This window comes from Trichosurus vulpecula, chromosome 6, assembly GCF_011100635.1.
Source record: "Trichosurus vulpecula isolate mTriVul1 chromosome 6, mTriVul1.pri, whole genome shotgun sequence".
In the NCBI taxonomy this organism is placed as follows: domain Eukaryota; kingdom Metazoa; phylum Chordata; class Mammalia; order Diprotodontia; family Phalangeridae; genus Trichosurus; species Trichosurus vulpecula.
The window spans coordinates 222,961,453-222,987,317 of NC_050578.1; the positions used below are offsets into that span (position 1 = coordinate 222,961,453).

The following is a 25,865-nucleotide window of genomic DNA, read 5'->3' on the forward strand; positions in this document are numbered from 1 at the left end:
GAAAGTGGGTGTAAATTCCCACAGTGTTCTGTTTAAAAACAGGTAAAGACGTGCAAAGGGCTAAGCAGCTCTGAACCATTCACCTGGAGTGAATGGCTGCCATCCTGAGGGACTGCTGTGTTCACAGTTAGTTGCTACATGCTTCCTTTTGGCTTTCAAGGAGAGAACAATGGCCTAAGAGTGAACCCCCAAATTGTGTCATTTCTGCTTTCACTCTGTGGTCATGTTCCCTACAGGCTCGAACAATTACTCCAACGCAGCATCAGAATAGCATTAAAAAGTAGAGTACCAGAGCATTGGGGTTTCTTCATTCATTCATTCCACAAATATTTATTAAACACTTATTATGTGTATGGCATTGTGCTGGGTTCCAGGGTTACAAAAACAAAATGACCAAATGGGATTTTTTAAAAACCCAAACTGTTTTCTGACATGCCTGAAGCTGTTTGTTATTTTAAATTAATTTCAGGGTCTTTGGAGAAAGATGGAAATCGAAGGGTGTGGGCCTGGACAGTGGGAATACTTTTTGGGGAGATCTGGAAAGGGAGAATTGAATAGGTGGGCAGATCAACAAATATTTTCCAGCTGGCAGGTGATGCCAAATGGGAGAATTCTTCTTTCCCTCCTCCCCCAAAGTTGTGAAATTGTGAGCTTGGTGCTAGATGAGAAAGAGAAGGGGGAGGAGGAGGAGGAGAAGGAGGAGGAGGAGGAGTGCAGGACGTGAAGAAGGAATTTAGATGGGGTTTCTTGTTCTATACAATCCCACAAATTGAGAAAAGGGAAAGTTCTGATTCCAGACCAAGGTGTGGGGTGTTGGCACAGAATACCTTAGTGGGCCGCAACACAGTGGGTGGGCATGCTTCTCTTTCACAGTAAGGAGACTCAGCCCTATGGTCCTGTAAGTTAGGAGAAGAATTGGATTTTTTTTTTTTTTTACTTCAGAGTTGGGCAGCCTACGATAATCTGTGACCAGTAAATGGAAGAGAAGCGGGTAACCTAATAGCTCCTCTTTGTAAGAAGGGAGAGAGATGGTGGAATGGGGAAGAGATAAATAAAAGGGACAAAACCAGTGTTTGGTTCCCTCGCCCTCCCTGTCCCCGCCCCTCCCCCCCCCCCAAAAAAAACGAACAGACTGTTTGCTATAGCTTTCAAAAATCGGTTCTGCAGACCAAACCACAATTCAGGGCCCTGCCTTTTTTGTTTGTTTGTTTGTTTCCCCAGCTCTCCCAGCAAATTGTATTTGCTAAAAATGCATGCCAGTATGGGAGGCTGTCTTCAAAGTGCTAGTATTTGGAATGTTTCTAGGCTGGGCGGCTTTACAAGGAATGGCGACATTACCCTGGATTACCTGAAGTGTGCTCTAAGCTGGTGTGTGAAATACTTGCTGTTTAAGCGCCTTGTTTTGTTTTCCCTTGGGGCCAAATTGGTCCTGCTCCTACTACCTTTGTAGAGAAAGCCACCCCAGCTGCTGCTGATGGCAGTTTGTGGCTTTTACGATTTAGTTGTAGTAGATGACGTTAGAAGTGGATCAACTATTTGTTACCCCCAACAAGAGCCCTGGCATAGGGGTGGGGATGGGAATGGGAAAGGAAGGACAGGTACTATGAAGTACCTCTGCTTCCCAAAGGTAGAGGGCTAAACTTCCTGACAATTCAAGCTTTCCCAAACTGTCATAGGCTGGCTCAGGAAGTGATGCGTTCTCCCCTTATTAGAGAGGACCACATGCCCACGTACTCAATATCTTGCAGAGGGAATTCTTGTTCAGGTATAGGTTAGACTAAGTAACACCTGTGGTCATGGGAACATTGAAATAGCTCTGCTATTTACTCTCTGGGTTACCCTGTCTGCCTCAGTTTCCTCATCTGTCAAATGAGCTGGAGAAGGAAATGGCAAAAACACTCCAGTATCCCTGCCAAGAAAACCCCAAATGGGATCATGGAGAGTCGGACATGACTGAAAACAACTGAACAGCAAAGACCTTGGAGAAGTCACTCAAGTTCCCTTGGTCTCAGTTTCCTCATCTATAAAATGAGGAGGCTAAACTAGGTCCCCTGTGAGGCTTCCAACATTAAACCCAGGACGCAATGACCTGCATTTAACAGATGATGGAAATGAGGCTCAACAAGGAGGGGAATGACTTGCCCAGGGTAATAAGCTGCAGAACTAGGATTGGAACCCAGCTCCTCCACTTCAAACCCAACATACTGTCTGTCCATTGTACCACTTTGTCCCTTCTGATTCTGAAATTCAGAGACCCTGTGATACCATAGTCTAAGGCACACAGGAATATTTGGAATCAATAGAAGCAGTGGTTCACTTTTTAGCCCATCACTGATGCTCTCTGCAGATTACCTTTAAGCCCTGATTTGTAGAATGGCTTTATCCCTCTCTATAACCAATGCTTTTGTCAGTTGGCTCTTGATGCACAGATTTGAGCTCTCCCTACTTTCCCTGCCATCCTTCTGAAATCCCTGGTAACCAGCAGTGAAAACCAGAACATTTAGAAGCCATACCTAATTTATTGAGGCCACGACTTTTAGTGAGAGGTCATTTGAGATGTTGGGAAGAGCACTGGCACTGGACCTCAGTTTCCCCCATTGTACAATGGAGATAATGATAACTGTATTACCTATGTCACTGGGCTGTTATGAGGAAAGCTTTGTAAACTGTAAAGTACTTTATTTGGTGAACCGTCATTAAGTGAAGCATTTGATGCCAAATTCCAAGTGAAAGATTTAAATCAGAGCTGGATTAAGATGGTTTAAGATCATTGCTATTTATCAAATTTAGATGTATTTTCTTTTTAAATTTTCTTTTTATTGATTTTTTACATTACCATTTCGGAATATATGCATTCCTCTTCTTCTAAACATCTATCCTTTGAAACAAAGAGAAAAAAAAGAAAAATTATTTCATCAAAACCACATCAATCATGTTTGACAGTAGATAGGGGGAGAGAGAGAGAGGGAAGAAGAGAGAGAGAGAGGGAAGAGGAGAGAGAGAGAGAGAGAGAAGAGAGAGAGAGAGAGAGAGAGAGAGAGAGAGAGAGAGAGAGAGAGAGAGGAGAGAGAGAGAGAGGGAGAGAATGGACATTTATGAAGAGCTTACTATGTGGCAGGCCTTGTGTTAAGTGTTGCAGATGTAGACACATGCAAACAAGATGCCCTCAAAAACTTACCTTCTGACAGAAGACACACAAAAAGGAAGCTGAAAAGGAGGGAGATGTGATGACTGAAAAGTGGCCTGGTTCTAGACAGGATAAGATGAAAGCTCCCCTATGAGAGCTCGGTGTCCTAGGGGTGAAGTCCAATGTTCTGGTGGGGGCACTGATAAAAAGAGAGTACAATATACAATTTTTGACACCTGTAGTTTCCTTCCTCTGCAAAGAAAGTTAAACATATTCTCTCAATTCTCCTCAGTCAAGTTTGGTAGTTAAAATGATACTGCTTTTAATTTTCATTTTTCTTCGTTCCATTTCCATTCATGTAGTTACGTATGTTATTTTCCTGGTTCTGCTTGCTTCCCTATGAATCAATTCAAATAAATTTTCCCATGCTTCTCTGAATTTTTCTATTGATACTTTATTGCTACACAGTAATATTCCATCACATTCATGTACCCCAATTTGTCTAGCTATTCCCAGTTGATGACTACCCACTTTGCTTCCAGTTCCTTGATACCAGATAAATTACTGTTATTTATGTATCATTGTATATGGGACCTTTCTTTCTGTCTTTGACCTCCTTTGGGTTGTCAGCTGGTGGTATAGTAGATAAAGCACTGGACCTGGAGTCAGGAAGACCAGAATTTAGATTTGGCCTCAGATACTTAGTAGCTGTATAACCCTGGGCATGTCATTTAACCATTATCTGCCAATTTCTTCAACTGTAAAATGGGGGTAATAATAGCTCCTACCCCCCAGAGTTGTTGTGAAGATCAAATGAGATGATATTTGTAAAAAATAAAAGGAGCTTATCACAGTGTCTGTCACATAGTAGATGTTATATAAATGTTTCTTCACTTCTCCATATGCCTAGAAATGGGATGTTTGGGTTAAATAGACATTTTCATATATTTAAGGCATAATTCCAAATTGCTTTCCAGAGTGGGAATTCACAGAAATGGACAAATTCACATCTCTACCAATACTGTATCAGTGTGCCTGGCTTCCCACATACCTCTAACTTTGATTATTTCCTTATTTGGTAGTGTGCCATACATACTGAATGTAGAGTGAAACCTTGGAGTTGTGTTGATCTGTATCTCTCTAATTTTTAGTGATTTGGAGCAATCTTTCAGGTAGTTAATAATGTTTAGTTTTTCCTTTTGAGAACTTTATTTTCATATGCTTTGATGAATTTTTCATTGAAGAATGCTCTTAGTTTCATACATTTAATTCTTCACATGTCTTAGATATCAGAACTTTTATCAGAGATATTTGATGCAAAGATTTTTTTTATTACAATTGATGCTTTCTTTTCTTATTCCAGTTTCATTGGTTTTATTTGTGCAAAAGCCTTGTAATTTCATGTAATCAAAATTATCTATTTTGGGGATTCATTTTCAACTCAATCAAACAAATACTTATTAAGCATCTAGTAGGAGAAAAAAAGTGGGAACAATGCACAAGTCCTGCCATCATGGAGTTTACAATCTAGTTTGTGCTTGGAAAATAAGACTAAAATATAGATTATGATCATAGGTTTAGAGCTGGACAGGACTGAAGAGGTCATCTAGTCTGATATGTGGGAAAACTCAGACCCAGAGAGGAAAAGGGACTTTTTCAAGGTCGTACAGGTATAGGAAGTAGCTGAACTGTGGTCTGAACCCACATTCTCTGACTCCATATCAAGGGTTCTCTCCACTGCTGCACACACATTCTGAATATAACTGCAGCTTGCCTTTATAGACTACTCTCACATTTCCCTTTACATGATTGATATTCTAGCCAAATGACCCTACTTGTTTCTCTGAATTTTTCCTTTCATCTCCTCTCTCTCAGCCTTTGCACAGGCTGTCCTGTATGCCTAGAATGCCATTCCTTCTCAACTCTGTCTCCTAGAATTTTTTTATTTCCTCAAGTGCTGCCTTTTGTGAGAAGCCATTCTTGATTCTCCTGGTTGTTAGTGTTCTCTATCCTTCTTCAAGGTACCTTGCACTTATTATCAGTGTAAATGTTGGATTTCTCCTTGAGACCAGGGACTGTTTTTCATTTTTCTTTTGTATTTCCAGCACCTCACAAAGTACCTTACCCATAGTATGTCCTTAATGCACAATGATAATAAGAATATTAATAACTAGCTCACATGGAGCATAGACTTTATCCTGAAGGCAATGGGGAGCCTGTAAATAGATGTTTTTGAGCAGGGTGTGACATGAAAGAGACATTAATTTTAGGAAATTTAATCTGATAAATTGTGCAAAATGCATTGAAGAAAGGGAAGACTGGATAGAGGTCGCAAGTCCAGTTGGTTTGTTATAACAATCGCTTTGCTGAGAGGATCTGAAATTAGAGGTCTTGGGTTGAAATGGCTCTGGCACATGCTGCCTGTGTGAATTTAGGCAAGTCACCCTCTCAAGGCCCTAGTTTCTTCATCTTTATAAGAAGGCAGTTGGAAAAGATACATTCTCTGGTCCTTTTTAGCTCTAAGTCTATGATCCTAGGTAATATGGTACTAAACTAAGGTACTGGCTGTGAGATCATAAGTAAAACGTTGAATGTCAAAGATAATACAGTGAGAATCTGCAGAGTTTGGTGATTGTTTGGATAAATAGGAAAAGGGAGGAATAAGAAATGATGGGGAAATTTAGATTCTGGTGGATTAGGAGAATGGAGGTTACCATTAATAAAAATCAAGAAATCAGGGAAGTGAGCTGTTTTTGGCAGAAAGATGATGAATTCAATTTTGGATGCAATGAGTTTCAGGTGATGTCAAGATAAGCAAGTGGAAATTCCCAGTAGGCAGCTAGAGATATAGGACTGGAGTCTGGGAAAGAGGTTCTGAAAATGAAGCATTGAGAGTCATCCAATTAGAGGTGATGGTAGAAGCTCTGTCTTAGAGGATGGGGGAGAAAGCAAAGAGACAAAAGAATATTTCTTAAAGATAACATTAAAATATAAGTATTTTCTGTGGTTTCTATTCACTATAATTTTTAAAATGCTGCTTGTTTTAGCATTTTTTTGTTTCCTATGATAATATCTGTATAAACATTTGTCTCCCAGGATCTGGAAAAATTTCTGTATCTCAAAGTCCCAGGGTGGTTTCCAATTGGAGACAATCCACATCCCATACAACACCCTTTTTTTTTATGTGGGGGGGGGAGCGCAGGGAAAAGGAGTGTAGAATGACTGATAAGCCCCACCCTAGGAGTAGGCAGCTTAGCAGTGGATAAAGCAACTCATCATCTGTCTTTTTTTTTTTTAAAGAACCCTTTGCTGTGATAATTTCTAGCTTTAAATTTATGTGAAGCAGTCCCTAAGAAAGAAAAGTAATTTTATTCTGGAGTATTTGGCAAGCCCAAGAAGTAAGGCTTTCCCATAGTACTTCTATATCTCACACTCAAATACCTGTTTCATGATGACGGATCTATTACAAAATCAGAAGGTAGCTGTAGGACAGTGAACCATACTTTCCTTTATTCTTTCTCTCTCATCTCTTACCCCACTTAGATTCTTCTTCTAACCTAGCATCTTTTACAAATAAATTGCTCCATCTCCTTAAAGAATATTGGACTCGGAGCTGGGCAACCTGCCTGAATTTGAGATCTGGTGGTGAGATTTTGGGCAAGTCTCTTCATTTTTCTATCTCTTAGCTTCCTCATCTGTAAAATAGGGATAACAAAACCTTCACTACCTACCTCAAAGCATTAATTTTTTTTTTGGTGAAGATAAAACAAGATATACATGGAAAGTGCTTTGTAAACTACAAAAGCCCAATTATAAATAAGTTATTATTTTTCTCTCTTACTCTGTCCCTGTAGAAGAGAATTGTTCTGGAAAAGGGGTGTTATGGAGAGTTGGACAGCTCACATTTGTAAAGGTTAATACAATTAAGGCGACAGTATATAGAGCGAGTACCGGATTTAGCTTTTCTATTGAATACCTGGGTAACCATAAGCATTTCACTTAATTTCTCTGGGCCTCTGTAAAATGAAATGGTTAGACTAAATCAGAGGCTCTTAACCTTTTTTTGGGTCATGGAGCTCTTTGGCAGTCTGGTGAAACCTATTGGACCCTTTCTCAGTATAATGTTTTCAAATCCATAGACTACATATAGAATTGCAAAGGAAAATAATTACATAGAAATTAGGTTATAAAAATGTTTTTTTAAAAAAAATTCATGGACTTCAGGTTAAGAACCTTTAGACTAGCTGATCCTTTCATTTCTCAAGTGGTGACATACTAGAACTGAAAATGTAGCTACTCCCTGGCCCTACTGTGTGTGGGCAAGGGCCCCAGTCTTGTGATAAAGAGCCTGTAGAATATAAGCTCCTCCAAGACAGAGAGTTTCATTTTTGTCTTCATATCCCCAGCACCTAGCATATAATAGGTGCCTAATACATGTTATTGAATTGAAAATAGATGGTCTTCCTGGGCCCAGGAAGCCCAGGGCCATTCTGGGACTGCTGGTCATTGCACATTAAAGGGTTTAGAACAATCCTATCAGGCAGTGAGGGAGGGCTAGATGTTAGCTTTGAAGTTTTGTGTATAGTGTTATTATTAATTAATTTACTTTTTGATGAAAAAGAAAGAAGCCATTCATTCTTTGTGAGTATTTGAGTCAGGGAAGGATGGATTTTATTCTTTCAGTGAGGCTGATCTACGTCTGAAAAATTTTCAGTATGGGTTACAAATCTCTGAAAGACAGTTTCTGGGATGCCTTCTAAACACATGTTAGATGGAGGTTCTCCCCCCTCCCCCACCCCTTCACAGCTATATCTATGTTAAAGATATTTTGCCTTATTTTGTAAGAACAAGAGCCTTGTGGGGACTCTTCAATATGTGTGGATCATGTCAAGAGCTCCTGTGCCTTAATAACCTAGCTTCTGGTTACCGAGGCCACTCTGATTGATTGTGCTGCATCATGCCCAGATGTGGGTAAGAATTCCAGATGCTAAATACCTAATGATGTTTGTGTTCATGCATACCATTCCCCGGTGACTTTTCCAAGCTGGTTTGGTTACTGGCATAAGTTTCCAACTCCCTCTCAACTTCCAGGCCAAATGTCGCTTTCCCTAAAATAAAACATGACTTTTTGAGGAAAATTACAAAGAACCAAAGCTTGATTTTGGACTAAAAGCCTGCCTATGGACCTATTCCTGCCTTCTGAGAAAACATATATATCCCACTTTGTCCTCACACACATTAACCAAACCAAAACAAAAGTGCTCTAAGATAGAGAAGTAGGTCGCGGTATCCTCATTTTTACAACTGAGAAAGCTGAGACACAGGGTTAAGTAACTTGCCCAAGGCCATACCACAAGACCTTAAACTCAGGCAGATCCTCTGGATCCAAAGTTCATTTGTGATTTTTCAGTAGATTTATCATAGCTAAGTAGATATTTGAAGTGTGAGATGTAGGATCGTATATATCTTTGTAGCGCTGAAAGAAACCTTAGAGATTGTCTAGTCCTATCACCTTATATTACAAGGAGGAAACTGGGGCGCAGATATTAATTGACTTGCTACAGTAAACTATAAATGCTTATTGATGCTTAATGGATCGCTGGCCCAAGAGCAGAAAGGCAGTATGTGGCTGGATTTGATTTTGGGTGCTCTGATAGCACATCTCACTGGTTTTCCAGCTCTACCTCTGCAGAGGAAAGAAATCTCTGAAAACAGTGTTGCCCAGTGGAAACGCTGCTGACACATACACCTTCATCCACCCAAATGGCATCAGTGTAAAAATTAATGTGCCTGGGTATTTGAAAAAGTCATAATGGTCTTTCAGGTATTAGCTCTTTACTGGGTGGCTTCTCTTGCTGTTTTTCATTTTCATTTAATGTAAGACTAATAAATCTTATTGTTAAATAACAGAAAAATTGCATCACAGCATTCAGTATTAAAATGCACTCCCTTTTGGGGGAAGCTAGAGAGATGTGTTTACTCTTTAGAGAGATTTAGATTTGATTTTTTGTTTTCTTCATGGTAATTATGTTTGCACTTTGCTGATCGCTAGTTGTGCATTATTACAATGGAAGGTGACAATTTGATTGTCTTCAATTGGAGAAACAAGTAATTTTACATTCACTAAGCTGTCAGGTAATACTAACTCACAGTATTGAGAGCTCCTGGCAATGCGGCTTGGCACCTATATTTAACTGCTTTGATGTTTGTGTAACCTCTGCTGAATCAGAAATACCTTGCCTGCTTGAAATGGTTTTCAGCAGGCACAATGAGGTTTTCATTAGGCAGACACACTGAAAATGAACTGCAAAGCCATTGTTTCTCTTTTATGGGGAAGTACTAATGTGTGGTTTAGAGCAAATTGAGTAAAGATGAGCTTGAAATGTGTACCTTATTTCATTATAGGAAAAGGAGAGGCATGATGGAAGTGCTTCATTTAGCTAAGAGGGGCACATCAGAGTTATTAGATATTTTACATAATTCTATACAAAACCTCATGAGGTATGAACTTTCCTTTCTGAAGCATTCTCCTTAGCAGGAGTTTTCATTTTCTCCCTTTCCTGGAAAGATTATACTGATCTTGAAAATGGTACTGAGAGTGAGAAACAGGCAGTGAAGGCTTGTCATGATGCAGAATTTTATTTATTATTAATTAGGCAGATAGGGTCTTCTACTACTTAGTAATACCGGTAGTACCTCCCTGACAGGGTTACGAAGAGGCTGCTGAAATGACATAATATATGAAAATCATTTTATGAAATTTGAAGAACTATGCATGTAATGATGAGGATGATTGTGATTTTTATTGTTATCATTTTTATGATGTCTTCATTTGTCAATTAAATTCATCAGGCATTTCTGAAAAACCCATTATGTTGAAGGCCTTGAACAAGGTTCTAGAGATGCAAGATAAAAGAAAAAGTATCAGTTCCTGCCCTCAAGGAACTTCTATTTCTCTGGAAATCCCTCTATTTCCCTTGGGTAAATGGGTTTCAAGTTGCGAAAGCAAATCCTGTACTCACTTTAAGGACTGGTTCTCATCTTATGTGAACAGGAGAGTCAAAGTGTGAACATTTAAAAATAAATCCATCCTGCTATTATTTTAGACAGCTCCACCCCCCCCCCCAACCCTCCCAGTTATTTAAGCAGGCAGGCTTTCAGCTGAGCAGCCAAGCTATTGGGCTTGATTAAAATCCTCTACGTTAATGTTTATTTATAGTGCCCATTGTTTAGTTTTGCTTATTGTTAATTGACTGCTTTTATTTATATACTCGGTCCCTGGTTTCCTAAAACAACAAACCCCCAACAAGTTACTGGTAGATAAATGGTGAGAAAACTTCAGTCTTATTTCCATCTAGGAAAAGGCATTGGTAGAGATTACATGAAGGCAAGACTGTTTGCACCAGTGGAGAAACTGGATCCCCAGGGCCACATGGCATAGTCCTAGGACTCCAGCGAATGCTAACCAATTAGACAGACGTGGTTACGTGATGTAACACTATCAGGAGAAACAATTCATGAGTCAGAGGATTCTGAGACACATGAGCCTCCAGTCCAAAGAACAGTCTTAAGCTATATAAAGTGACAGAAATATTGTCAGCTAAATATACACTCTAGAAAACACAAACTTGGGTGACTTGGAAGAACCTAGCTCAGGTAGTGAGCTTCTTGGCTGCTGTACAGGGACTTCAGGGAGCCTCTGATAGCACTGTGGGGAAGACGTAGCTGGGCTGGGCTCTGCTGTTCTAAACACTTTCTTAGAAATATTCCAAGGACTCAAAGTATATGATAAACCCTTGTCAATGATTCGACAGATGCCTAAAACCTGAGGATTGTTGTTACTGTTGTTTTTCTGACTAATGTTTTTGGTGCTTGTTACCATATATTTTCCAGTAGGGCTGCCACCCAAATATAGATTCCTAATATTCTCCCTGGCAGCTTTGAAAGACTCTGCTTTGCCTATCTTTTTCTCAGTTGCTCATTTGCAGACATGGGAGGTATGAGAGAGGGAAAACAGGAGGCAGGGGAGGAAAAAGGAGGGATTAGAGTAGATGGCTAGATAGAGGTCTGGCTTTGGAGTCAGAAAGCCCTGAGTTCAAATTTGACCTTGGACACTGACTAGTTGTGTCATTCTGGGCAAGTCACTTGACCTTTCTTCGTCTCAGTTTCCTCAATTGTAAAGTGAGGCTAATAATAGCACAGGACTCATTGAGTTGTTGTAGTGATCAAATGAGATAACATATGTAATGTAGTAGGCAAACCTTAAAGCGCCTGTCCCTGCTCTTCCTCAGCTGCTAGAGTTTATCTGAATGAAACTGCAGAAGTTCAGAAGGTCCAGCATTGCTGACTGGCTGACTGCTTCTCTGCTCCCTAGGTAGTGGACGGTTAGTAAAATGCCTGGAATTCAGAGCCCCCTCCTTCTCTGACTTCAGAAGTTTTATTCCTCAGATTGGAGGTAAAGGGAAGGAAATTCTATGTTCTTTGGCTATGTTGCTTAGAATCTTCGTGAGTATGCAGGGTGTTGACTAGGGGCAGGAGAGGCATTATGGTGTAGTAGGAAAAGCCTTGGACTCAGGAGACCTGAGGTCAAATACTGTTTGGGACACTTCATATGTAGCCATGGGCATATAAGTCATCCTCTTTGATACTTGATTTCCTCATCTGTAAAGTGGAAATACATCTACTGTATAACCTACCTCATAAAGTGGTTGTTGAAAAACCTAAAAAGTGCTTTTGAAACGTGACATATAATTGTGAAACTTCTGCTTCCTGTATCTTGGATTCAGATGCACCATGTTATAGTTTTAGGAAATAACTGTTTATTTCTTAGTGTCAGGTCAATTACAGCATTAAATTAATAGTGAATTATCTGACTGAGTTAAGTCTGCATCATATTACTAGCCTGGGGCAGAGTTGCAAAAATAAATGTAACTTGGCTTGAGTTTTTAATTTTTCTTTAAATAAGCCAACCATCTGAATATTACTGTAAGTTAGAAATGGGTGTTTTTCTGAATGAAAGCAAAGAGTGATCCTATCTAGAAAAGGCATACTATTTGATAATGATCTTTTTATAAGGCATAAAAACATTTTTCAAAGCAGATTCAAAAATATTGTTTCAATAAATACAGTGGCTACATTGGATAACTACATGAGTTCTAGATAGGCTTGAGACATGGATGCCTGCCAAAATTTGTGAAAATAAAATAAATAAAATAAAAATGGCATTTTGAACAGATATGCCTTAAGAAAAATTGTTGAAAGAGTGGCCTACAACTCTTTACATGTGCAAATAGCCTTAGAAAAGTGACCATTAAAAAAACCCAAAACACTGCTACCAGCTCCTTCCAAAAAAAAAGTTCTACAGTTTCAGAAAAGATTCAGTATAACATTGATAAACATATCTCCTCATCGAGAACGGCCTCTTTACTGCCAGCTAACACGTACCTGATTTCTATGTTTCTTCAACAGACAGGCAGAAAGTGTTTTTAATTGATTGAGAGGTGGTTGACAATTCAAATCACTAAATAATAAGCACCTACTATATGAAGCGCTGTATTGGGTGCTAAGGATACAAAATCAAAAGTGAAACAGTGCTTGCCACAAAATAACTTGTGGGTATTGAGGGAAGGCACACAATTCACAAGTATGAAGACTTCGGCATTCATAGCCAAAGCATCTTGCTTTTCTCATGAGGTCTTTGGTGCTCCCTGCCCTCTCTCCCATCCCTCAAATTTGTTGCACTTTAGTGACCTTTTAAAACAGAGGTCTTTAAGCATTTTTGTGTCATGGCAGTCTAGGGAAGTCTATTGGACCCCCTCTTAGATTTATGTTTTTATGAAAATAAAATACATGGCATTATAAAGGAAACCAATTATATTAAAATATAGTTATCAAAATGTTTTTTAAAAACTTTCTGGATCCCAAGCAAAGAATTCCTGGTCAAGAGCATATGATCAGTCCCTGAAACCCTGCTTGTCTTTAGAAGTCTTATCCTTGAAGTCCCATACCCAGAAGCTCTGTGCAGTGACTGAGCATCTAGGGAATTTGTTCTACCTGCTGGATTGAGAGGCATGCCAACCCTGGGAACCAAGGTTGGGCATTGGGATTCAGTGCCCCATAAAGCAGGTAGAGACAATCAGCATTGGAAGTTAGCTTTCCTGGATCATCCCGGTGCCCCCAGAAAACCGTCCTGTTTAACCAATGTGATAAGTTGACAATGTAGTTTTTCTCTCTGATTATAATGTACTCTGTGTAGTCAATACACTGGTACCATGTGAGTGTAATTTCCTCTTTTATTTTATCTCCAATGCACTGTATTATAAATAAACAGTTAAAAAAAAACACCAAACAAATCTGTTGCATCTCCTTTTAAGATTGTACCACTGTAGACACTTGTTCTAGTAAGTAGAATTGGGCCCATTTGATTGCATTTAAATTTCTCCTGCTTCAGCAGTTTGGCTGGGAGCACAGTAAAGAAAAATCCCATGAGCGAGGAGAGTTTAGAATAATAGAACTTGATTTTGTGTATTATCGCGGCACCATTTGCGCTGCTTCAGTTAGGGTTGTGTCAGCACTTCCATTATAAACCCCTGTTTTCAGGGGGTTAGAGCTAGGGAGATATTTTTTTAATACAAATTAAAAAAACAATTCATTGGATGTATTCTAAGTTATAATAGTGTGGAAATAAAACAAAGTATAATCAAATAGAAATTGACCATGGGGGGTGGTGGTGGTGTGCGACTTTTTCTCACCCATTAGTAAAATGTCAATATCACATCGCCTGAGTCAAAAATACTGGACACTTGGGTGAAAAAAATTTTAATGCAAAAACACTGATCTAAGCATTTCTTAAAAAGCATTGCACTTGACTTTTTAAAAAGCTAAACTGTGGGCGTGTTGGATTTATGTGGCTGTTAAGGGGAGCTGTGGTGGCAGAGTGGTTGTAGTACTGTCATTAAGAACAGTCACATGTGTCTCGCCAGCTTTGAGAATTTCAGACGACCTAGACAGGAGTCTTATAAGAGTCATTAAAACAAGCAAACAAACAAACAAAAAAAGAATTGGTGACTGGGTACCCCGTAAAAACTAAGCTATCTCAGTTGTGTTAAATCACAGTACTTCAGTAAATAAGGAGTAAGTTACAAATTTAAACCAGGGATTCAAGAAGCTTTCCACTTTGATTCAAAAACAAAAAGGAAACCAATAATACTAACAAATAGAAAAGTCCTCAATTTATTCATTCTTAAGAAATGAAATTAACTTCATCTCCTATTTCAAAATAATTTTTGATAGCTAAGCTGGATTAAATGCAAGAAACTAGAGGGAAATGAATAGCCAAAGATAAGGTTGGATTTTTGAAGGGCTTTCCATGGAACAGTGAAAAGAGTGTGTGGTTTGGAGTCAGAGGGCTTGGGTTCAAGTTCCAAAATAGAACTGATTACCTGTGAAACTGTGAGCATACTCATTTTACTTCTCTAAGCCTTGCTTTCCTTATTTGTATGGGAATAACAATATTTTTGATATTTACCTCATGGCATTGTTGGCAGGGAAGAATCTTCATTGCTTTAGACGTGTAACTGATGATTCTTTTTTATTCTGAAACTTGGATTTGGTGTCAGTATATCTACAATTGTAGAAATTGGTAGAAAACCAGGATTCTAATCTGTCACATGAAGGACAACTGTTCTGCTGTAAGTAGGTGGAAGCTTTTCTGAATGGTCACTGGAGGAATCACCAAAAGCCTGTTTATGAAGTCGAGGTGAAGCCTTTCCCGACTAATTATATTCAGCGTGTAATTTCTAAACTTCACTCTGAATTTTGATTTTCAATTAACACTCCCAATTTGAAGATAATTTTCTATTTAATGTAATTGCAGGAAATAATTTATTGGCTGATTAAGACTGAGGGCCCAGCCTTCCTTAAGAAAACACTCCCTAACAAACCAGCCTTGAAACCCAACTCATAGTTTTGGCCAGATTTAGACTATTTTCACAGCTGCACGGTTGTGTTTAATGAGGATGGTGCACTATTGTTCCTTGGTGCAATTTATAGATGGAATTATTCTTAAGAGACTGTTTTCATTTCTGGTTCTGTGTCATGATTGATTTATCCCAGAGAAATAACCAGAGCCATAGACATTGGAGGGAGCCAGTTTAATTTGCAATAAGATGATGTCTGTCTGTCAGAGAGGTGAAACCACTGGGAGTATGTTGTATTGTACCTTTTGATTATAGTAAATATTTTTAAAAATGTCTCTAAAATGGCAGCCCATTTGTTCTTCTCTTTTAGTATGAATACTTACATTCATCCCTGCGTGAGAGCATCTCTTTTCATCCAATTTTTGGAAACTTCTCTCTTGTTTGTAGCAATCTTCTAAGACACTTAGGTCACAGTTCTATAAAAATGATCAACCTTGCTTCACTAGTAGCTAGAGGATCAAAGGGAGAAAGATCTAGGTGGGCTCATAAACTCGGTAGCATTTTCAGGGGCATTTCACCTATTGGTTGGTTTTGGCTGAACTGGGCACATCTGTCTTATTTCACTTCTATGGTTGGGGACTCTTATGCCAACATTTCCTACTTTTCTTTCTCCTCCAAGGAAGCACAGACATAGATCCCTTTGAGTCACCTTCCTGTTGTTTTCTAGGTTCCAATTTTAATAGGAATTTTTGTTCTTATTTGTAGGATGGTTATTATAAGCAGGTACTCACACTTTAATATGCTTCAAAGTGCTTTCAGGGGTTGTACTACTTTTATTTAGAACTATGCATAATTAGATTAGCTGATCCTATATTAATTTTTTTCACTGTAGGATACTAAATCTGAGCCCCCTCATTAATTGTGAGAAATTTAGCATTAGCTGTTAAATCCTATGTGAAACATGGGCTGCTACATAAAAACTACTGTTTAAATTGGAATTAACTTAATTATTTTTCTTTGCACTTGATATTTCCTTCACTGCAATATTCATGAAAGCATGTGACAGATTTGTAAATTTAACTGTTAATCTCAGATTTCTAGACCCTTTAATCAGTATTTATTTGTCTGTAGAAACAGTACTAGCAAGTTAATGATTTGCTAATTTGAAAAATGCTCATGTGGTTTCCTATGTTAACTGATTTGTGCATTTTTTAAAAAATGGTATGAAATCAATTAATGTTAAAGAGCAATTAAGGTGGGGGATCTTCTTCCTTTCATTACATAGCAGTTTTAATACTAAAGATGTTACAAACTCAAAGCAGTTCCAAAAATTAGGGGAAAGTGTATTCTTGTTGTCGTGCCTCTTAAGTTACATGGTTGCCTGATTTACTTTCATATATGAAATTAAGAAAATTCTTTTCTCAATAATGAAGTGCTATTGCATTTAAAAAAATTCAGTTGAAGAATTGTAGTTCTATTACTGTCTGAAAGGGCAAGACAGAGACATTGTATCTTCTCATCAACTTGACTTCTCAAATGGTATCAGATAAGAGTTGTCAATATATTTATAACTGGTTATATGTATAAATGAATATTCAGTCATTTGTTTGGAGGACAGAGTTAAAAATATTATTCACAGCAGTCATTTTACTATTCTCGTTTCACTGGATTCTTGAAAATGCTTTGTATCTTGTATGTACTATCTAATATAAAATGGAAATATAATTATTTCAGGCACTCAACTCAAATGGTACAAAATTGCCTTAAGACTAATCACACATTATCAGCCAATCAATCAATATGCCACTTAAACTTTTATAGCAGTTGACATGTAAATATCTTAGAAATCTTTGGAAAAGAATCAGATTGGCTTCAAAAAGCATTAAGCATAGAACTCATTAATAGAAGGCACAAACTAAATCAGAACTCAAGAATTTGATTTGCTTAGGACTTCCATAGTAAATTATTTACTTCCCTGGCTAAATTTCCTAAGGGCCCTGCATACACTTCCTTTCTCTGTGATTATAATTTGGTTCTTACAAAGGCTATTGGAGGAATTTAGGCCTTTGGATTCTTCAAATCATGCTCACAGCTGACTAATTTGGACACTGGGGAAAGATGGGTACAAACTCCAGAACAGTTCCTTAAAAGCCTGTTTGTGGATTGATTGGGGCTTGGAGAGAAGATAAAGCATAGGAAGAATTTTGATTAAAATGCAGTAGTTATCTAAGGAAAGGATGGATATTTTGTAGTTACTTATCCGTAGATATGGTGTATTGCCTCCGCACCTGCCCCAGTGTAGAATGTCCAATTTATATAGTACAATGGCCTTAGATCTGGAAAGGACCTTGGAGTTTAACTAGTCCAATGCTAGCATTTTACAGATGAGGAGACTGAGGCCCATAAAGGTTAAATAACTTGCTCAAGTTCATAAAGTGGGAGATGCGATAAGCTCTTCATTTTTTTCTTTGTAACTTCAGTTCCTTCTACATCGTTGCTTAGCAGAATCTGTGTTTATTAAATGCTTGTTGCTTTGATTTGAATGGAGATTTCTCTTTTCTTCTGAGTTCATGCCCATCTTACAATTTGGAGAGATGACTTAGAAATATAGGGTCAGTCATCAATCAATCAATATATTTTTATTAAGTACCTACTTTGTTCCAGTTACTGCGCTAGTTACTGGGGTTACAAGTGGGACCCTTCTCAAAATATTTTTAAATGCCTAAAATAAAATACATAAGATGACAAAGAAAATAAATTATATTGAAATAAAGGTGTAATATTTTTTTTTCCCATTTAAGCTTGCAAATCCCCAACTTCTATCCATGAGCCCACTGGGGGTCTGTAGAACCCAAATCAATAACCCCTGATTTAGAACTTGCTCAAGTTTTATTCCTGTGACTCCAGCAGTCCATGCTGATCTGTGCCACCTTCTTCCTTCTGCAGAAGAATGTCTTCCAAGCAAGCCACCTCTCCATTTGCCTGTGCAGCTGATGGAGAGGAAGCGATGACCCAGGATTTGTCCGCTCGGGAAAAGGAAGAGGGCAGTGACCAGCACGTGACCCCCCACCTGCCTCTTCACCCTATCATGCACAACAAACCTCACTCTGAGGAGCTACCAACTCTTGTCACCACCATTCAACAGGATGCTGACTGGGACAGTGTCATCTCAGCCCAGCACAGAATGGTAAGTCTGCAGCCAGGACTCTCATCCTCAAGTCAGCCATGACCCATGAGTCTTTTAAGGAAAAGTGACAAATGCTGGCCATTTTATACAGCTCCTAGCACAGCCTCATGCACATAGTTATTACAACACTGATAAATGGTGAGGACCGGACAATGTTTGACAGGTGGATGGTTTGATATTTAACTGATGTGCAGGGCCAGGTTGACCTGTCAACAGCTTTTCACCAGTTCTGAAGGGCATGCTCATCTCCCTCCATGCACAGGGGGTAGGTAGATTCAGGAAGCTCACAATATAAGTAATGGTCTGATGAAGTGTGGTTGTGGATTCATGTTGTGTAATCTCATTAAGTAATCATAGGTATGGGAATGAGGTCATATGGAGAATAGATCTTTAGTGAGGAGATGCAGGTATTTATCATACTCTCCCATGGTCATATTTGATTTATAATGAAACATTTCTAGCTCATGTACCTGTGTATTAATTTAAAAGAGACACAGAAAGCTCCTGAGTATCATTCCATCAGGCTGGAGGAGTTTTGCCGGAGGCAGAAACAACTGCAGATTCATGCCATATATCAGCAGGCCTTTCTGAGGCTGAACACCATCTCCAACTATTGAAACAGGCACTATTAATTAACATGAGAACATATTCATTACCGCATTTAAGTCTAAAATGTTCCCTTCTTAAATATTTGGAACTGACTGACACCTCAATACACTTCACTAGATTAGAAATTGTGGTCCCCGTCCTGCATTTTTGGCCTTCTCTTTATTTTTTAAGAAACAGGGATGCAGACTTTCCTTTTCAAATCTCAAGAAGTGGAATAATTTAGAAAACCTTGGTTTTCTACCAATTCCGTAATAACAACTTGCTTTTGTATGAGGCTTTAAGGTTTACAAAACACTTTTCTCATGGCAAACCTGAGGAGGAAGATAGTGCAAGTGTAATTATCCTCTCTTCTTAGTTCAGGAAGCTGAGGCCCTGGGAGGCAAACCGATTTCTTCATGCTGACATCACTGGTCATTTTCTGAGGGGGCATTATAGTCCAGTCCAGGTCTCCCGAGGCTAAAGTCATCCTTCATTCTGTTCACTGGGCCATACCGCCTCTCACCAGGCCTTTTACATTTCCATTTTTGTGCTGTGCCTCTAGAAGCAAATTAAATGATTCTATTTGATAATAATAGCACCCATGTTCAATAGCTTTGGGACCCACATGGCTCACATTTTCACATATTTTTACAGACATGAGTTAGCTGCTGACACACCCAGGGCTATGGCATAATCAGCCAGGAGTAGGACTAGTGATATCTCCATTTCACAGATGGCAGAATGGACCTTTTCTGGGCAAAGCTGAAGTCTTAAAGTGAACAGTAAACATCTCAATAGATATCCCCATAGGCAGACTTTCTTTCTCCATGGTCAGGCATATATAATTGGGAAGCAGAGGATGTATATTTCTGCATAGGTTAGGCAGTTAGTTGGAAGGTACACCATAGTGGATTGACCGTCAGCAGCAATACTCACCCTTTTGGAGTTTCTTCTTCTATAAAATGGAGATAATAAAATCTGTGACACAACATAAAAGTTCCAGAAAAAAGTCATTTATCTTTACTAAGGGTGGAGAGAAGGAAAGGCCAATGGGTCAGGACTCACGTTCAGGTTCTCCTGACTGAGGCTCAGGTACAAGTTTTCTTAGTCATTGTGCTCAGTTGAAAATTGGATGACTTGATCACCAGGTACCCACAAAGCAAGAGAGAAAAGGCAGGGCTCCAGTCACTGCTGTTCTCTTCCCTTCACCCTCAGGAGAATGTCTACAGCAGGTTGGACTCAGTTGACTTCTGGGTGTCACTTGCATGTCCAATTTAGGAGAGACCATTTCAAAACACTCCAACTTCCTTCTGTTTCTTACCTATAGTTGTTTCAAGGCTCTTTCAACTTCCTCTGCCTTGAAAGCTAATGAATTATGGAATCATTGAGGTTGATCCCAGCCCTAAATGTGGTTTATACATATTAATAAGCTATAGACTCTGAAAGTTTACCTCAAATTGCTTTGAGAATATGTAGTGATAAGAGAGAGAACTACCACACCATGGCCCCTTTCTCTCTTAGGTTTCACATTGCTTTAGGTCAGTGGCAACTGCATCCCACTGGAGGGGAGACAGAGAGGAGAGTGAGGGAGGGAGCCAGAAAGGGAAGCAGAGGGATGGTAGCCTTGAGCGCCTGAAAGGGATTTTAGAGATCATTAGTCCAATTCTCTAATTTTATAGATAGTGTAACTGTGACCTAAAAGAGTGATTTGTCCAAAGTCATTCAGGTAGTATAAGGCAGCCAGATGGAATGACGGATAGAGTTCTGGGCCAGGAGTCAGAAAGTCTTGAATTCAAATCCAGCCTCAGACACTTACTAGCTATGTGACTATGGGCAAGTCATTTAACCTTTGTCTGCCTCAGTTTTCTCATCGATAAAATGGGGATAATAATAGCACCCATCTCATAAGGTTATTGTGAATATTGAATTGTATAAAAAATGTTAAGTGATTTGAAAACTTTAAAGAGCTATAGAATACTAATTTCTAATTCTTAGAAGACTGAAGGTTTGCCTCAGGTCATCTCGCTCTAAATCCAGAGCTCTTTCCTCTCTACCATGAAAGAAATGGAAGGAAGAAAGAAAGAAAAAGAGAAAGGAAGAGAGTCTTACAAGTAGCGGAGGGCCATGGAGCCATTGGATATTGAATAGTCAATGAATACTAAACGATAGTGATCAATGGTCACAGGCATACCCCCCAGGGGAGTGTGTTCTAAATGTGAGCTTCCTTTGGTTGACTTCTCGTGAATCCCTCTTTTTCAGGATGACACCTTCTAGATGGCAGGATAGTATGGCCATTAGTTTGGTTGTAAAGAAGCCGAGTGTTGAAAGAAAAAGAAATTTTACAAAAGTCCTGAGCAGGAAGTCTTTCTAGTGGCAGATTGAGATGGGAGAAAGGCAAAGCTATACTTCTTTAGTGAGAACTTGACTATCTCTATTAGTCAATAATGTGCTGCCCCAACTCAGAGTACATCAGTTCTGCTTTGGCAGGGGGCAGCCCCTGCTCTGGTCATTTATCTGCAGACTTTGGAAATACAGACTGTTTTGTGATTTGAAATTTTGGAAAAAATTGCAGAGACCAGCTATTTCTAAAATTTTTATCAAACAAAATTTATAGTAATATAGACTACTTTAAAGCTATAAGTACATTATGCATCCTCATCAAAAAAAGCATATTGGCTAGAAATGTTTTCAAACTTTCCCTCCCTTTTGATATCAAGCATTGCTTTCCACTGGGGCCTTTGTGAATTCTGAATGTCTGGAAGCCAAAATATTTTGTCTTAACTCCCACTCTATAGTATTTCCCAGCTGTGTACTTATATGGTGTAATAAAAGGATTTAACAAATGGGAAATAGCAGCTGCATTTGGAGATTCCCTTTGTGCTCCCGTTTCATTTGATAGATGCAGCAATGTGTTACCAGTGCAACGTCAGACCTGCAATGACTTAAATTGCAGGCATCACATCACTAGCCTGCTTGACTTTACTGTAGAGGGAAGAAGAAACAACAAGTTTCAGAGAGTGGTCAAAAAGCTGCAGACAGGCTATTTTGGAAGGAGAGTGAGGTTGGAGCCAAGTAAAATTTTGGGTAGGCATTTAATCTAATTCTGCTTAAAGATTGATGTGAAGTGTAAAGGTGGAATATGGTGGTGGAATGAAACTCACAGTTCCTCTCTGTAGCAGTTCATGCTCTTAACCCTGGGGTTAGCTTACGTGAAATAATTGAATGGAGGGAGGAATACTTTTTTTTTAAAAGATAAATAGCTTTGGTAAAGCTATTTTTATTAGTGCTATATGCCTTATGTGATCCTCTGTGCTCATGGTCAGTCAGAAGAGCAGGCACCAGTACTCTCTTATCTGCTATATTCAGGAAGACTTTTCCTTTTTTTTTTTTTTTTTGCAGGGGGGAAGGCAGGGCAATTGGGGTTAAGTGACTTGCCCAAGGTCACACAGCTAGTAAGTGTGTAAAGTGCCTGAGAATGGATTTGAACTCAGGTCCTCCTGACTCCAGGGCTGGTGCTCTACTTGCTGCATCACCTAGCTGCCCAGGACTTTTGCTTTTAAAAAATACAGACCACAGAATCTCTCTCTCTCTCTCTCTCTCTCTCTCTCTCTCTCTCTCTCTCTCTCTCTCTCTCTCTCTCTCTCTCTCTCTCTCTCTCTCCCCCTCCTTCCCTGTTCTTTTTTCCTTCCTTTTTCTCTTTCTTATTCTTTTCTTCCTTCCTTCCTTCCTTCCTTCCTTCCTTCCTTCCTTCCTTCCTTCCTTCCTTCCTTCCTTTGTATTACAAGGCAGATCTGTGTTTACCTAGAGAGGTAGTGTAATGTCACAAAAGGAACTCTGGGTGCAAAACCAGGGTGTGCTCACTAGATATATATGTTCTGATATAATCACTTTAGCTCTCTTGCCTTCAGTGGCCTCCTCTTCGAAATGGATCACACTAAAAGAAACCTAAGATTTCTTCTACCTCTAAATCCTAGAAGCTGTACAGTCTTACCTGTTGGAAAGAAAAGGGGCCAACAGCAACAGCAGTAATGATAATAATGATGATAAAGTCTCCTTCTTAGAAGATAGCTCCCAAAGCTGAGGTAGCACAGATTTCAAAACAAAACACAACAACATTGTTGTTACTTCCCCACCTTTCCCTTCATAGCACTCACTATTATAACAAAGAACTATATTTATTTTAATAACAGCTAGCATTTAGATAGCACTTTAGGGTCTGCAAAGCAATTTACACATGATCTCATTAGATTGTGCCAATAACTGTGAAGAAGATGCTATTGTAATCTTCTGTTTTACAGGTGAGGTAATTGAGGTTGAGAGAAGGTGCTCAGGGTTGCAAAGCTAGGGTGAGTCTGAGGCAAGATGGGAAACTCGAGGCTTTTTTGATGCTAAGTTCAACATTCCATCAGTCTGCCAATCAACAAACATTTATTACGTATCTACTATGTGCTGTTCTCGGTGAGTGCTGGAGATACCAAGAAAGGCCAAAGATCCTGCCCTTGGGAAGGTCACCATCTAATGAGGGAGAAAGCATGTAAACAACTTGGTACGTACAAGCTACAGATAGGAAAGACAGGAGATAATCAATAGAGGGAGGGATACACTAAGAAATAGGGAAAGGCTGACTGTAGATGTCTTAGTTGCATTGCCAAACTGGATTTGTTTTATGAAAAACAAATGTCTCATTCTGTACTTGTGGTCCATCACCCAGAGGAATGTCTTAAACAAGCAGAAAACAGATGTTTTATTAATATTTGTTGAATGAATCGATGAAGCAAACCTGAAATTCATGTCGGCAGAGACATAGGGAGACAAATACCCATTTGAAACCCAAACTTTGGTCTCTAATTCTGCTTTTGCCACCAGTAATCTACCTATGGGAGCCCTGAACTTTGAATTGCCTTCTTGAGCTTGCCGTGGGTATTAATTTGGTGCCCTTATGTGTTGGAGAAGTTTTGGAAGTATGGCCTTGCCCTCTCTGGATCTGGACATGTTCTCATCCTGGCCTTCCTAAGACCTCCTGTCTGTCTCTAGGGAGTCTTGCAATGCAAATTGTTCATTGACAAGCTTCATATGGCAGCAATATTCACTGAATCCTTGCTATGAGCCAACATTTATACTTAGATGCCCTTGATCAAAAGGAAAAAGAAAGTGCAACTTTTGAGGCACATTTTTAAAAATTTATTTTTTTAGTTTTCAACATGCACTTTTATAAGATTCTGAGTTCCGAATTTTTTCTCCTTCCCTCCCTCCCCCCCCCCAAGACAGCAAGCAATCTGATATAGGTTATACATGTATTATCATAGTGAACATAGAACATGCAACTTTTATCAAAGATGCCCTTGTGATCTCTTTGGAGAGACAGAAACACTGAGAACAATAGCTGAAGAACACTCATTTTGGGCCATAATGTCTGCTGTGCAAATAGGTGTCCTCTACCAAGAGAATGCACCAAGTGGTGAGAGAGTAGCAAGGAGGGCAATGAAGTCACAGAGGCTCTGTTGTAGATGGTGAAAAGGGAAGAGGATCTGTAGAGAAGAGGAGAAAGCAGAGCTACGTGCAAAGCGGCTGCTGTAGGGAATGGCTAGAAATGAATCAAGGGCTAAGGGAAGAGGCAATTCTGGGAATCTGTTGAAGTTTAAGCCAAGAAGTTCTGATGAAGTAGACATCAGAGGAGATCACTGTCCTTTCTTGATCAGAAGAGTGACTTGGTCAAAAAAGGCATTTTAGGAAGATTAGTAGTCACTGAGTGAGGGATGTTGCAGAGAGAAGGGTAGTGTCAAAAATCAAGAACTTTGTTGGAATAATTCAGGCATAAAGTCTCAAGGACCTGAAATAATATGGAGGTTGGGGGAATGAAAAGAAAGGGGTGAATTTGTGAGACAAAGCAAAAAGATTCAGCAGGATTTCTTGAATGGGAATAAGAGAGAAGGGGAAGGAACAGAGTTGGAAATAACTCCAAGGTTGCTGGTAGTTGGTGGCAGTGTCATGTACTTGGATGGAGGAGTTAGGATGGGATGACAAATCTCTCTCTCTCTCTCTCTCTCTCACTCTCTTTTTCCCTCTCTCTGAGGAAGAGGGAGTGAGAGGTGGATGGACTGAAGATGAAGAGTTTTCCTTTAAACATGTTGAGTTTCAGTTATTGGAAGAACATTTAAAGGGACATATGGGTCAGAGCATCATAGCTAAGGTAGGCAGAGTATCCATATCAGTGAGAATTGGTGGGGCATAGTAAAATGTGCTTTAAAGCCTTGGTGTTAATGTTTGTGGATCAAGGTTAAGAGATTCGATTAAATTAATCAACTTCCCTAAATGGCCATTGCGTTTCCATCCTGGGTGAGATAGGGAGACCAAGTCTCAAAAAAAAAATCAAATTCATTTAAACAAGCATTAATTAAACACCTATGTGCAGCCCAATGAATTTCTTCATGTCAGCCCAATGCATTCCCCCATGTACAACCCCTGGATGCAGAGCTCAAAGAAACATTCTCTGCCCTCAAGAAGCTTATGTTCTTTTTGGGGTGTGTGTGTGTGTGTGTGTGTGTGTGTGTGATATAACATTTATCCACACAAAGACTCAAAGGCACCCAATTCTGCCTTTATTTAGTTTTCAATGACATCGTCAGTTACATCAGTATTAGTCCCAGCCTAGTCAATGAGCTTCATCACTGCTCCCTCCTCCCCCACCTCAGAGTATCTCAGCTCCAGCATCAAGATGATCAGACTGCCATGGCTAAATTTTGGCTTCTCTTAGTCAAAAAGCATTTTTGCACTGGAAATAAATGGTGCCAGTAATGCCGTTTTGTTGCAATGGAGAGCAAGCAAAAGCAGCAGTGTTGACATACCTAATTAATTAAGAACTGTCGGGAACAATGCTTCTCTGCTTGCAAACAGCATCTACTCTCTGCCCCTCCTACTCAGTCCAGTCAAGTTGCTAATCAACTCCAAAATGTTTCATACAGTTCACTTGACAGAGTCCTGAAAAGCCCGGAGTGGATTCTGGACTCTTTCCTGGAATGGGACTCCTGTCACTCCATGATAACAT

The 25,865-nt window shown here is 39.3% G+C and overlaps 1 protein-coding gene across 9 annotated transcripts in view; it reads left to right on the forward strand.

Moving 5' to 3' along the window:
- SOX6 (SRY-box transcription factor 6) overlaps positions 1–25,865 on the forward strand; it is a 550,764-nt gene that overhangs the window by 163,768 nt on the left and 361,131 nt on the right. For all 9 annotated transcript variants that reach the window (XM_036763144.1, XM_036763143.1, XM_036763146.1 and 6 more), the window contains exon 2: positions 17,992–18,232. In XM_036763144.1, the coding sequence (XP_036619039.1) occupies positions 17,996–18,232 (237 nt within the window). In that variant the 5' untranslated portion in view covers positions 17,992–17,995. The remainder of the gene's footprint in view (positions 1–17,991; positions 18,233–25,865) is intronic.